Source organism: Zalophus californianus, chromosome 5 (assembly GCF_009762305.2).
Source record: "Zalophus californianus isolate mZalCal1 chromosome 5, mZalCal1.pri.v2, whole genome shotgun sequence".
NCBI classification, from domain to species: Eukaryota; Metazoa; Chordata; class Mammalia; order Carnivora; family Otariidae; genus Zalophus; species Zalophus californianus.
Window position 1 is genome coordinate 154301800 of NC_045599.1, and position 13463 is coordinate 154315262.

General features: G+C 57.6%; 2 protein-coding genes across 2 annotated transcripts in view; both read right to left on the minus strand.

Annotated features, from left to right (window-relative positions):
- Window positions 1-304: 304 nt before the first annotated feature.
- Window positions 305-3761, minus strand: LRRC14B (leucine rich repeat containing 14B). The gene is made up of 2 exons (XM_027606034.2): window positions 2872-3761; window positions 305-947 (listed from the first exon to the last, which is right to left on the minus strand). Exons 1-2 carry the CDS (start codon window positions 3759-3761, stop codon window positions 305-307), a joined length of 1533 nt encoding a protein of 510 aa, XP_027461835.2.
- A 498-nt stretch (window positions 3762-4259) lies between these two features.
- PLEKHG4B (pleckstrin homology and RhoGEF domain containing G4B) overlaps window positions 4260-13463 on the minus strand; it is a 92149-nt gene continuing 82945 nt past the window's right edge. The window contains 6 exon segments of the mRNA XM_027606033.2: window positions 4260-5165; window positions 6575-6711; window positions 9912-10172; window positions 10406-10513; window positions 12008-12188; window positions 12812-12982. Coding sequence (XP_027461834.2) covers window positions 5160-5165; window positions 6575-6711; window positions 9912-10172; window positions 10406-10513; window positions 12008-12188; window positions 12812-12982 — 864 coding nt within the window. The 3' untranslated portion in view covers window positions 4260-5159.

The following is a 13463-nucleotide window of genomic DNA, read 5'->3' on the forward strand; positions in this document are numbered from 1 at the left end:
GGGAGTACTGAGTTCTGGGACAGTTCTCACATTCTCTCCGCCCTGGCTGGACATCTGGGCTCCCCTCCTTGCTCCTATCCGGCCCCGCACCATTCTACCATCTGCCACCGATGTGGCCTCGAGTCACCTCTCCCAGAGCAGGGCTTTCTCTCGTATAGTGCTTAACTGATGCCACGTACAAGTTTCACTAAGAGACGCATTAACTGGTGGTGGCTGGGGGAGCGGATGCCCAAGCCTGCTGACTCAGGATGTCCAGGCTGCTGCACAGCTGAACTGCAAGGCCCCCCTTGGTCTGCTCAAGGGCCTACTCCATCTGTTCCAGTGCCCTGGAAAAGTTTTCTAGAGCAGCTTTGAAGGCTCGCAGCAAGAAAGCTCCAAGTTCATTGCTTGTTTCTTGGATATCTGGGTCAAAACTTCCAAAGAGGGGCGTGCAGACTTGGATGTCTCCCCGGCCAGCCCGAAGCAGCACTGCACGGAGATCCTCGGCAATTACATCATATTTCTGCTGGTCGAATTTGGACATGGCCAGCTCGTCCTGGGGGTAGGCGGTGCCTTCAGGGTAGCAGTCCTTGGGCACTGGGAACTCAACATACTGCAGCTTGGGCAGCTCGCAGAGAGCCACAAAGAAGCGCCTCAGGGCCCGTGCTGACAGCGGGTTCCCCAGGAAACGGAGCTCACAGAGCTCGTGGCAAGGGCTCAGGGCCAAGATCAGCATGCTCATGTGACCATCTTCGATGCTGCACTCCTCCATGGTGAGGACCCTCAGCGTCTGGGCAGCCCGGCTCAGCAGCCTGAAGAAGGAAGGAAACAGGACGAACAGGCTGTGTCCACTGAGGTCCAGCACTTCCAGGTGTGTGGTGTGGGTGCAGTCTGCCAAGAAGGCCATGTCTGCATGGTTCAGGGAGCAGTTGGCCAGGTCCAGGGTCCTCAGTGGCGTCCGTAGGGGGCTAGGGCAGGATGGAAAACAGCACGGGTGAGGGGCGGTCCCAGAGAGGACCTCTGGGAGGAATTCAGATGAATTCTATCTCACAGGTCAGCCGACTGCAGCCCAAAGGCCAAAACCATGGCTGCCTGATCTTACTCAGCCTGACAGTAAGATGGTTTGTACATCTTTAAATGGTAGAACAAATCAAAAGAAGAATGATACTCTGTGACATGTGGAAATAATGCAAAATTCCATTTCTAGTGTCCATAAATAAAGTGCCAGTTAGAACTAGGGTCACTCATTGGTCTGTGGATGCTTTGGGGCTGTGACGCCAGAGCTGAGTCCTTGAGCCCTGGTGTGGCCGAGTGTGGTGCAGAATTAACTTCACTGAGACAGGCCTGGCCTCTGTCCTCAGCTCCTAAAATGTTAGATCTGCTTTGCCGACCACCCACTGTGTCTGTTTGCGTGCTTGCTGTAGGTGCACGTGAACTGGTATGAAACAATTTTACGGTGGGAAAGGGCCATGGGGCCATCTAGTCCAGTTTTAGTATGGCCTGGGACCTAAAGACCCTCCCGTGTTCTGCTGTGAGGGGGGTAGATGGCCCGGCATCAGCAAATGCATGGCTCTGCTGGCAGTTCTCAAAGTCAGGGACTGCACCTGCCCCGGGGACTTGTGAAAAATGCACATGCTCAGCCCACCCCGCCCTGGGGACGCTGGGCCTGGGTCTGGGGCTACCAAGCTGAGCACTCAGTGCAGGAGAGTATATGCGGTCTGGTTCTCTGCCCACCCCCTCGCCTGGGTCCCCCACACCTGTACTCCCTGTGTGCTGAGAGCCTGGTGTCTACCCACCACGCTGCCCTTTTCCCGGCCCCTCCATCCAGGTCTGTTGTGTGGGCTAAAGAAGCCAGAGTGGCCCTTGTGAATAAGGAGGTGATCACGTCATCCTCCTGCTCAGAACCTCCAGGGGCTTTGCTTGCTCAAGAAAAGCTGAAGCCCTTGTCTCCTTCCTCCTACGGCCCCCACACTGCCCTGCCTACGGACCCCACCTTCTCCCTGCTGACCCTTGACTTCTCCACATCACCAGCTTGGGCCTTTTGCTCCCCTCGCCAGGCTGCTGCAGTCTGCAGGCTCAGTGCTCCGGGTCTCTGCTCACAGGTCACCTCAGGGCCCCACCCTTCCCTGACCACCCACCGTTCTCCGGACCCCCGGCCCTGCTGGTGCTCCCGCCCGTGTGCATTGTCCTCCCCTCGCACAGGTGGACCCGCTGACTGGCTCCAAACCCACACGGTACGCAGAAGCAGTGACAAGTCAATCTCAAGAGCAGGTTGGGACTGTGGCTTCTACCTGGGTGATCTCTGGTTCTCGGATCAGCCACCCTGTTGTGAGAACTCCAGCAGCCAAGACTCAGAGGCTGCCCGCCAACAGCCACACGCAGAGCTTGGAAGCTGATTGCCTCACCCTCCCGGCCCTCCAAGCCCTTCAGAGGAGACCACAGCCCAGTAGACCCAAGCTGAGCCAGATTCTTGACAGAGCTTGTTGCCATATGCCCAGTGTTGGGATAATTTGTTACAAGACAGGTGAGTAATACAATATAATATCACTTCTATGTTGTTTGTTTCACTAATTAGCAAATTTCCTGTCTGCTCATTGACAGAAAACAACAGTCCTCCTTGAGTTCTCTGTGCTGCCAGGCTACACACAGCCCAACCCCGCCGGGTCACCCCCCTCTGTCTGTGTCCTCCTGGCACTCTGGGCCCTCCCGGAGTAAAGGCAGAGGGAGCTGGGAAACTCGTGGCCTTGTAAGCAGCCAGGTGCCCTCTGATGGTCCCTTGTACACCTTCAGCCTGGCTCCCCAGAGGGCACCCTGTCGCCAGACCTGTGCTGAGGAGCTGTGAGCAGAGACCCACTCTCCCGGCCCGGCCCTCTGTGCTATCACCCGACTCACCCGAGCAGTTTCGGAATCTTCCCTGTCAGCGTGGAGAAGGCCACACTCAGCTCAGTGAGCTGGCTCATCTGGCTGAGCTCCCAGGCAATGGAGGTGAGGAGGGGATCCTCGCCATCAGGGGCTGAGGTGCTGGTGGGGGGCGCATCGAAGGCCTTGGCAGGCAGGGTGAGCGAGGCCAGCTGGGGGAAGCCCACCTGGGCCAGCAGCCACTGCACGTGGCCAGCATGCAGCCGCACATTGTGCACCACCTCCAGCCTGCGCAGCTCACCTGGCCCAGCCAGACGCAGCACCTGCAAGAGTTGGCTGGGGCCCAGACTGTCTGCCCGGAAGGAAAGGCAGTGCACACGCAGTGGGGCAGGGTCTGCTGGCCCCAGGGCCTGCACCACCACCTCGAAGTTTCCCTCTGTGACAAAGAGATCGGCGAGGACCCGGACAGGGCTCCGGGCCCCTGGGGACTCTGCCTGCAGCCGGCAGCATGTCCTGGCCAGCAGCTCCGTGCGGCCCCACCTGCCCAGCGCCCTCCCACAGGGGCACTGCTGCACCTTCACGTCTCGGACGCCTGTGAGGTCAGCCACACGCAGCCGCCGTGGGCCCCCAGCCCGGAGCACGTGGTCTGCAAGGCCCTGCACGCAGGCCTCCAGGCAGGCCCTGCAGGTGCGGTCTCGCAGGTCCTCTGTGGGTTCTGAGAGCGGTCCGAGCAGCGCACTCAGCCGGAACTCCTCCAGTGGCCAGTGTTCCAACAGGACACGGATCACCTCCGCCTGCTCCAGCAAGTAGCTAGCTTTGAACAGGAGTGGGTAGAGGTTGTGGGCCACACCATCCAGGCTCTGTTGGACCACCTGGGGGTGAGACACCAGGGCCTCAGCAGCAATGAAGCGTAGCGATCTCATTGTGCCCGCCTGTGGTGGCCCAAAAGCAAGACTGAGCTCTCCCCTTGAGATTCTCCCAAAGATGTATGCCCTTCTTGTTTATTTTTAGCTGCAGCTGCTGTGAGCAGTTTGCCTTTGGGCAGAAAGTAGTGAGCAGCCCCTTTGGTCACCTGATGGCTATTCTGGTCGTGGAGGCATCTGGCAGTGGTCAGCCTGTCCTTGTGGTGCTCAGCTGGTGAAAGCAGAGCTATCTGAGTGCTTGGCTCAGGGACACTAGGTCCCTGAAAATTGCCACTCCTGCCCACCGCAGGGGTGGCCTGTGCTTGGGAGCTGCAGTGGGCGGCATGGCCCTGGGCGTGGACCAGGGAGACCCCAGATGAAGGCCCTGCTGCCCAGGGCCGTGTCCCCTCAATGTCACGGGAGCCAGGCTCCCTGGGTGAGGCCTTCAGGTGACGTCCCTGGGTACAACAGAACCAAGGAAGAGAACCGTGACCACGTCTTAGAAAAACAGGTCTCATTTATTTATGCTCCTAAAGTTGGGAACAAGTCAGCATTGAAACGAAGTGACAAAGAAATTCCAGCAGCTGGAAATTGCCAACTCACCGTGCTGGGGAACCGACCTGTGCACCTGGCTGCCACCTGGAGGATGGGGGTCTCGTGGGGAAGACACCCCCCAGCAGGAAGCTCCTTCAAGGTCTGGCATCTACCCAGGCTTTCCCTGCTTATTATTCTTCTGCTCCTCCATTTGGTGAGGGGTGGTCCTCTCAGGACACTGTCCACACCCCAGACCTCAGGCCCAGCTGCTGTGCCCTCACCCCAACCTGGGTCCCAGGCCCACAGGTGGTGGTGGTGGTGACTGGTGGCCCCACGATCTACACATGCCTTGTTAAAGACGAAAGAAAACCGAGATTCCAGATTTACTCAGAGGCACCCCTACACCTGGGATACAGCTCAGTGGGTTCTGCTCTGGGGGACCATTGTCCATGGGCCTGTGTTGCCTGGAGGGCCAGCGAAGCATGGTCCCAGAGGGCTCACCCTGCTCTGAGACACCCCAGGTCTGTCTGGACCTCCCCATGGGAACCAGGGTTCCCTGGGCTCCCACCCCAACCTTGCTGCAGCCTCCAGAACACTGGGGGAGTTCAGAGCAGTGCGCACATGGACGTCTGGGCCACCTGGCCCTCTGAGCCCCTGGACTGGGGCGGAGAAACTGTGCAGGTGGGATGGAAGAAGGCCAGACGATGTCCAGGCAGGCAGGGCCCATGGCGTGCTGACTGTGTGGCTGGCGCTGGAGTGGGGGTGCGTCAGGAGCCCCAGCATGAGTGCCTCCTTCCCAGACCTCGGGCCCAGGTCTGGGTGGAGGCCCCTCTGCTCCTTCTGACGGGGACTCTCCCTAGAGGGGCTGAGCTTCTTCCAAGTACATCACAGCTGTGAAAGAAAGGAGGTCGTTACTCACAGCCACTTGGTGTCCAGGGTGTGCATAGCACAGAGTCCTTGTCTGGGAGGTACTTCCGAGGCCTTGCACCCAGCAAGGCGCTGTCAGACTCACGGACACACAAGCTTTTGAAGAAGCACTTGGGGCCAGCGCGGACAAAGTCAGGGCAACAGAGACAAGGGCGTCCTCTGCAAGGCCGGCTGCCCTCATGGTGAGTTCCGTGCCTGGGTCTAGGCCCAGATGGAGCCTGCCGGGTGGCCACCTTGGCTGGCATCACCATACATCTGGGGGTAAAAAGGTTCTGGCCCCGAAACGTGTCAGTTCTGTTTGCTGTTCTGATCCCAGAACACAAGTGCATGTGTGCACCTCAGAGCATCCTCTGTCAGGGCTCCAGGGCATGGGCTATGAGTGTATGTCGGGGAGGCCCCTGTTCTCAGGACAGGGTGCTGGGTCCCCCAGGAGCCACTCCCAACAGAGGGGTGCCCTGGAGGTTGGGGCAGGTGGAGGTGGTCCCCACTAGCTTCCGTGGCTAGGCCTCTGGGGAGTGACTGCACCAGGGGCCAAGGGCCCCCTCCTGTTGCAGGAATTCCTGAGGTCTCAGAAATAACTCCACACCACTCTCTTGAGTATGTGCAGTTTCCAGGGGGTTTAGACAGCAAGGTCCTGGGGAGGTTGGTCAGGGGACAGGGGTAACAGGGCAACAACTTTGCTGGCCAGGGTACCCCTCCTGGGGGGGCTGTATCACATCTGGAACAAGGTGGAGACATGGCCAGGCAGTCTGGCTGCTGCTGGCACGCTCAGTGCCTTAGGGTGGCAGTGGACAAGAGCATCCTCCCGTTACTTCAGGGTACCTGGCACAGCCTACTAGTCAAACCACTGTCCAGAGACTTTTGTTCTGGCAGGAGAGGAAATCACTGATTAGAGCCCATGTCACTGGTCATCATCAGTGATGTGAGACGTGTGGACTAAAGACCCGTCCCCCACACTCTATGCTCAACATACCCTCAGACTCGGCCCTTCCCTCTGATGCTGCCCAGAAGCTGGACTGGAGAGTCTCCCCAGAACTGGGGGTGGGGTGGGGGTGCCTCTGCAGAACCAGGACCGTGCTTGCCAAAGTGGATACGTGCGTGACCTGAAGCTGGATGAAGGTCAGCTGAGAAGATCTCTGTGAAAGAGACTTCCTCTCTGAGTGTTCCCCTTCCCTGGTCACCCCGACCCTCCCTCTCAGGGGTGATGTGTCTGTGTGTACGTGCAGGGCTGTGTTTGGGCTCTCCCCTGCTGGCTGTGGGCAGGGAACAGCCAGTTCACAGGCAGAAAGACCCACCAGGATCCCTGGGCGGGTCCTGAGCCTCTCACGGTGCAGGGGGGAGGGGGGGCGGGGTCCTCAGGAGAGGGGACTCACCGTTGTGGTGTACTGGCTGGGCATCTGCAGCCGTGAGCCCCTCCTGGGGGCAGCAGAGGAGGCGCTCTGGGGGCCCCCCTCAGAGGACAGCGCTGGGAGCCCGAGGCCACTGTCCCCCGACGACGTGCACTCTGTCACAGCAAAGAGGGGCTGGGTCAGGGCTGGCTGCCCCCTCACCTCTGTGCTCAGCACTCAAGGCCCCCTGAAGCGTGTAAATAGAGAATGAGGCGTGTCCTGTGTGCACAGACTTACCCCAGGACAACCGTGAGGCTGGGTCAGAGCAGACCGGATGGCACTGCTGGAGGCCAGACACCCTTATGAGCAAGTGTGTTCTGACCCTGCTTTTCCGAAATCAGCCAACTGGGAGGGAGATGGTCAGGTGGCCTCTCCAAGCAGGGAGCCTCCGGCTCACCCCAGGCAACTCAAAGGGCGAACACAGAAAAGGAGACCAAAGAAAGGCCACATGGCTTAAATAAAGAGCTGGAACAGGTCAGAAGAGGTCTCCGCCCCAGAGGGTTGTCGGGGGCCTGCTGTGTTACTGCAGAGGAAGTGATAACCACGGCCCTGCCTGCCGTGTAGGCATAAACTCCCGTCGGCTGGCGGGGGCTTTACCACAAGCTTCTGTGCAGGGGTCACAGTGCTGTTTCTGCACGGAGCCGAGGGGGGCCGAGCAGAACCCTCCTGCACAGACCCTGCACCTCCACGGGAGAAGAGAAAGCCCCACCTCCAGACTCGGGCTTCAGTGGGGTGTGCCAGCCCACGTGGGAGCTAGGGAGGACACCAGCAGGAAGGTGCAGTGGCTCTGGGCTGGCAATGCGGGTGCGCCCCGAGCTGTGCTCCCTGTGGGCCCGCCCAGGACACAAGCTTGACCGAGGTGGCCACTGTTCTGAGCATGTGTGCAGCCCCTGGAGCACCTGGGCACCCCCACAGGTTTCAGGCACAACGCCTCCACCTGGGCAGAGACAGGTTTGGGGTTGGAGGTGCCCTCTGAGTGCTGTCACGGTGGCAAAGGCACCCTGGGGGCTTGGAAGGTTGTGTGTCCCAAGCAGTGTTACCCTGAGGCAACCTCACCAGGGCTGTGGTACTGTGGAATGGATTTTTCTGGGAAACCAGAGCTGTGACCCTCCACGTCACACCTGTGGTGATTCTCCACATGCAGGAGGCTGAGGAAACCAGCCAGGTGGGCCCTGCCAACACACCGGCTCCCTCCACGTGGAGCTGAGAGCAGGCCGGCGCTCGCGGACTGCGGCTCTACTGGGTATTCGGTGCGCGGTTGACCAGGTGGATGTATGAGCCCAGCCGCAAGGCCCGACAACACGGACACAGTCCACAAAGCACACGTGTGTCGACCCAAAAGCGTCTGTGCTCCGTCCCCACTCCCTGCGGTCACGGACATGCTCAGCCTTCAGCTCTATCCCCATGAGTCCTTCTGTTCTCCGTTCTCCTTCCACTACGTTCTCTGGGATTGAGCTACTCTTCCAGTTTATCTCCCCTGGGGGTGTATTAGCTGTAAGTCTTTGTTTTGTTATTTTAGGGGTCATTTGGGGTTTAAAATGTGTATCTAACAAATTAGATGCCTCCCGTGACGCTGTACATCTCGGCCACGGTACAGAACCGCCACGTCTCCCCACGTTCTGTGCGCACACACCCCACCGGCCTCAAGGACATTAACGTGGTGAGCCCTTTCCACCGTGCTGGTTCAGACAGCCCACTGTCTCTTCAGAGCTTTCAACAGAAGAGTCTTCCTTTCTGCCACCTCTGTTGCACCTAGTGTCACTGTCCTTCTCCCTGGAGAACATCCTTTAATATTTCACATGTGCTGCTGAGGAATGGTTTCAGCTTTTGTGTGCATGAAAATGTCCTTGTGTCACCGTTTCTGAAAGACATATTTGTCATGCTGAACTCTAGTTTGATGGTTTTTCCTTTCAGAGCATTCTAACTGTCCCTCCCCCGACCCCCGTCGTCTGTGATGAGAAATGTGCTGCCCCCCGCCCTGTCCCTGTGCGCAGAACACGCCGGCTTTCTCTGGCTGCTTCCAAGATGTTCTTTCTGTTCGTCACCGGGTTTCCAGTTTGTGATGTGCATTTGTGTGTGCTTGGGGCTCACTGGTCTTCGGGCCTGGAGGTTTACACCCTTCATCCAATCAGGGAAATATTCAGCCACTGTTCCTTCAAAGTTTTGTTGTCCCTCCATTCTGGGGCTCTATTATGTGTTTATGAAGCCACTCGGAGTTGTCCCACGGCTCACCGATCTTCCTTCTCGGTGTGTCACTTTGGACAGTTTCTATCGATACATCTGCACTAAGTCATGCTTTCTGTTAACCCCACCCAGGGACACGTTCACCTTAAGTACTGTGGCCTTTATATTGCTTAGTCCGTCCCATATCCCCTGTTGAGACTTGACATTTTGGACATCAGGGACAGAGAACGATGGTGTGAATGCCGGCACTGATCAGGGACAGAGAACGATGGTGTGAATGCCAGGACGGGTAATTCTAACAACCACATCAGTTCCAGCTGGTTTTGCTTGATTATTGCTCTTCTTATGGTCTGTTTCCTATTTCCTTGCATGCCTAGCACCAGACAGTGTGTATCTACCCTGTCGGCTGCTGGACATTTTTATAATCCTATAAATCTCCTTCGGCTTTGCTCTGGGATGCAGTTAGATTACCTGCAAACGCCCTGTATTTATGACACAGTGGCAGGCCAACAGGAATGTTCAGTCCAACACCCCTCCTGAGCAAGCCTTCCTGAGGACTTACCACCACCCTGGGGATGGGGCTGTGGCCCGTCTGCTGCTGGGAACAGGTTGTGTGTGTGTGGGTGGGGTACTCTCTAGTCCTCCACAGGTTCCGGCCTGGACAGCCTCCTCAGGTGCAGTGCTGATCAGCACCCTGCTGGACCCAGACCTTGGAGGCCTGTCACCGTGCGGGGCTCCCCTCGCCTGCTGTTCACGGAGGGTCTGCAGGCTCTCCGTCCTGCACTCGGGGGCTTTCAGGGCAGAAATCAGAGCAATTGCAGGGCTCACATCACAGTCCTGTCTCTCAGGTCACTATCTTTGGTGCCAGATGTCCTATGTCTTAAAATCTTGTTTCATATACTTTGTTCATGTTTTATCTGGTTTTTGTTTGCTTGGTTGTTTTAAATCCATTCCCCGTTACCTTGTTTTAGGTGGAAGTGAAAGTTTTTGTTGTTTTTTTAATTAAAGAAAAATTATAATGTGTTTGAAGACTTCTGGAAGTATGTAAGAGCAAGCGAGTTAAATGACCAGGTGAACTGCTGCCCACCCCGGGACCCAGCTGCTGGAGGCCGGAGCATGCGCTGCTAGGTGCACTCACGCATGGAAGGCTGGCTCCCTGTCTCCTGCTCCAACTCCCCCTCCTCCTCAAGGCAGGTGTGCATGTCATATGGCCAGGGGCAGGAGGCGGAGCTCAGCAGGGCTGGGTTGGCAGATGCTTGCAGGCTCAGCGGCCCCAGGGCGGAGGAGGACTGGCTGCCAGAGGAGGAGGTACTGCTGTCAGAGATGGTGGAGTGTGGCCTCTTAAAGGGGGCGGCGTGGTCACAGGGGGGCACAACCATCGGTGCTCGGGTCCGTGACTCTGGAAGGGGACAGAAAGGAGGTGGTTTGGCTTTTGCTCCCCAAGTACAGCCCAGATCCGAAAATGAAGTAGCCATCTGGGAAACTGACCAGGTCCCTCCCGTTGCAGTCACGTCAGGCATGATGTGGCCACCACCCGTCCAGCCTTGTGCTGGCTCTTGAGGCCCACAGTGAACACCAGGGCCTGAGTCAGTCAGTGGGACAGAGTGAGGGGGAGGGCTGAAGCCACGTTACCTGCTCCCTTCTTGACAGCCCGGTCGCTTATGGCTGCGTCACTGGGCTGGATGTCCATGAATGGTTTGTTGCCTATCCCCATTGACACCATTTCTTGCATTCTGAGTTCTAAGACAGAATAACGTAGGACAACTTTCCAAGCAACTGCTTGGCTTTAATACCACTCCTGATGATGCTCGTACCCAACACCATCCGTCCAGACCAGGAGCATGTCAGGGCCTGGCCCAGCACCCTCCTGAGTGTTGCTGGGGGGCCAGATGTGCTAGGGCTCCTGTTCTGGTACGTTCATCTGGCCTGACCTCACAGTGGCCTTTCTCAGGGACCTCAAGGAGCGAACAAGGAAAAGACGACATGGGGCTCAGGAACCGGGTGTCCAATTAGGGAGAGAAGGGAAGTGTCCCCTGTCACAAAGGACAGTGAGCCACGCAACAAACACAGCCGGCAGGGGTCACATGGCTACAAGAAAGACAAACTGACAGACATTTATGCGCCTCAGATGCTTACGCACCTCAGACGTTTACACGCCTCAGACGTTTACATGTCCGTCTTTGATACTGAGCACAGGGTGAGAGTCTGAGAATGAGTAACTCCTTGGTAAAACCAAGCAAAGAAAACCAAAGATGATGGTCATAGTTGAGGGGGGGCAGTTGGGAGGGAGGGGCAGGAACAGAGGAGACTGGGGAGGGCAATGGGGACCAGGCCAGGGGCACTTGCTGCTCCTTGTAAGGGCTGGGTCCACTCTAAGGGGACTGAGGAGCCAGTGAGTATCTGAGCAAAGTTGCAGTGCACATGTATGCACATGCACCTGTGCATGGGGGGGTCTACCCTTTGAAGGAAGCCGCGTGGGGAGGCTGTACTGCATCTCTGATGACAGGTCAAGATGTTGGCCAGGGTGGCAGCTGCAAAGGGGTCAGGTGGTCGTGTTTCGACATTTGGACATTGGAACCCTTAGGGTTTCTCAGGCTTGGGGAGTCAGAGCTGACAGAGGGTCAGCTTGGAGACGGCATCTGTAGCAGCCAGACTGGATGAAATGCCATCCTGTGGGTGTGAACAGGAGGTGCCCCAGCATGAAATTGGGTGGAGGGGAAGAGCAACCAAGGGGGCTGACTTCTAGGAGCAGGAAACCTAGGTGGGGTCCTGGCACATGGGGCATGGCGCCTGACAGAGGAGGGCCCTCACCTGTAGGGAGGTCACAGGCGGGCCATCAGCCCAGCATCCGGGAGGGCAGGGAGCTTTGACAACAGGGTGATGCAGAAAGCAGTGGGCCTGAGGTGTCATGGAACATATTATAACATCTCTGGGAACAGGTGTCTTGTTTATATATGAGTAAAGGAGAAGTGTGTCTGTGCGCTGACTGACATATCCATCCATTTCCACATGGAGGGGGCTCTCCAAGGGCCACCTGCCCCAAACTGGCCCCAAACACCTACCCAGGTCCAAGCCACTAACCCCTGGACTCAAACCCCTGCCTCAACCCAGCCCCCAACCCCTGACGCCAACCCCCTGCCCTGAACCCAGCCCCTAACCCCTGGCCCCAAACCTCTACCCCAAGGCCGACCCCCTAAACATAGAGCTTGCCCTGGGTGGCCCTCTTCTGCCCACCTCTGTTCCGCAGAGCCTGCCGCCACAGTATCTGCCCTATCATGTGGGTCCAGGCCATCTTGACCTCTGCAGAGCTGGCCTGGAGAATGTAGGTGTCCTGGGACTTTCGCCGCCTGCGGAACCAGATCTCAAACCTCAAGCCGCTGTCTCCGACGTTCTCCGTCATCCCAATCTCCGCTGTCTGCACCATAAGCAAGTGGCAGCAGAGTCAGCAACCACTGATCCTCACTTGAACAACTGACCTCTCTCTGGCTGGCCATCTGACCCCAGCACTTCAGTGCTGGAGTTCCTTCATCCAGACACCAAATGGTGGGGAATGAACTGGGTTCCCACCCATGTGCACTGGCTCCGTCTTGGAGCCTCAGTTTCTCGACTGGAGAAAGGGAGGCTGGACTGGAAGGTTGTGTGGTGCCCTGGGGCTCTTGCCCTGGATGGGGGCACAGGACCCCTTCTGGTGTACCCCTCTGCATCGTCAGGTAAGGGGCTACAGGTGTGGGCTCCTCCTGGGAGCTCAGGAGCTCAGAACCTCCGTAGGGTGAGGGCCAAACTTGGAGACTGGCCCAGGGGAAGGCCACCTCCAGTGTTGGCCTTCACCAAAATCTGAGACGAAGTTACCAGATGAGGAGACTCAGTTTTCCAGCCCCTGACCCAGTACGTGGAACTATAAAGGACAAGTGTCTCCTTGCAGCGTTTGAAGCGCAGACACAGAAGCCCAGGAAACAACAAATATCACATGCCCCAGCTCATACCCAGCAGACCAGGACCTGACACCCCGTGGCGTCGGGTGTGAGGCCGGTGTGTTACCTTGAAGGACTGTTTGTACGTGTAGGTGTCATAGCCCCCATCCACCTTCCTGGTCTTGCTAAACAGGATGAGGTCTTCAAAGAGGAACACGTGCCTCAAGTACTTTCTCCTTCCACAGCACACGATAAACTCGTCCTGGCATCTCAACTGTCCCTGCTCCTTCAGATCCACCTGCAGACGGAGCAAGCCTCCTCAGGGACCCCTGGACCTGCTCTGACCCCATCCTGACCCCTGGGGAGAGGAGAGGGGCTGGAGGTGGAACTGATCACCAACGTCCAGTGACTCACTCAATGATGCCTGCATAAGGAAGCCTCCGAAAAACCCAAAGGACAGGGCTCAAGAGCTTCTGGGGTGAACGTGTGTGGTGCCCCGGGGAGGGCACGCCCCTCCCCACATACCTGGCCCTGGGCCTCTCTTCTGTCTGGCTGTTCCTGAGTATCGCCCCTTACAATAAACTGGTGGTGTAGTAAGTGAACTCTTCCTCTGGGTTCTGAGTGTCACGACTGATGTGTGTGGTGTGTGTCGGGGGCCATCTGGTAGGATGGGGAGCCCTTCTCCTGTGGGATCTTACCCTATGTCCAGGCGGATGGTACAGGATTGAGTTGAGTTATAGGACACCCAGCTGGTGCCTGAGAATTGTTGCTCAGAGGTA

Excerpts from the sequence above, each read along its gene's own strand:
- LRRC14B (XM_027606034.2), bottom strand. The coding sequence starts at position 3,761 with ATGAGATCGCTACGCTTCATTGCTGCTGAGGCCCTGGTGTCTCACCCC. Across the intron at positions 948-2,871 it reads AAGATTCCGAAACTGCTCGG|CCCCCTACGGACGCCACTGA; the intron begins GTGAGTCGGGTG and ends ATCCTGCCCTAG.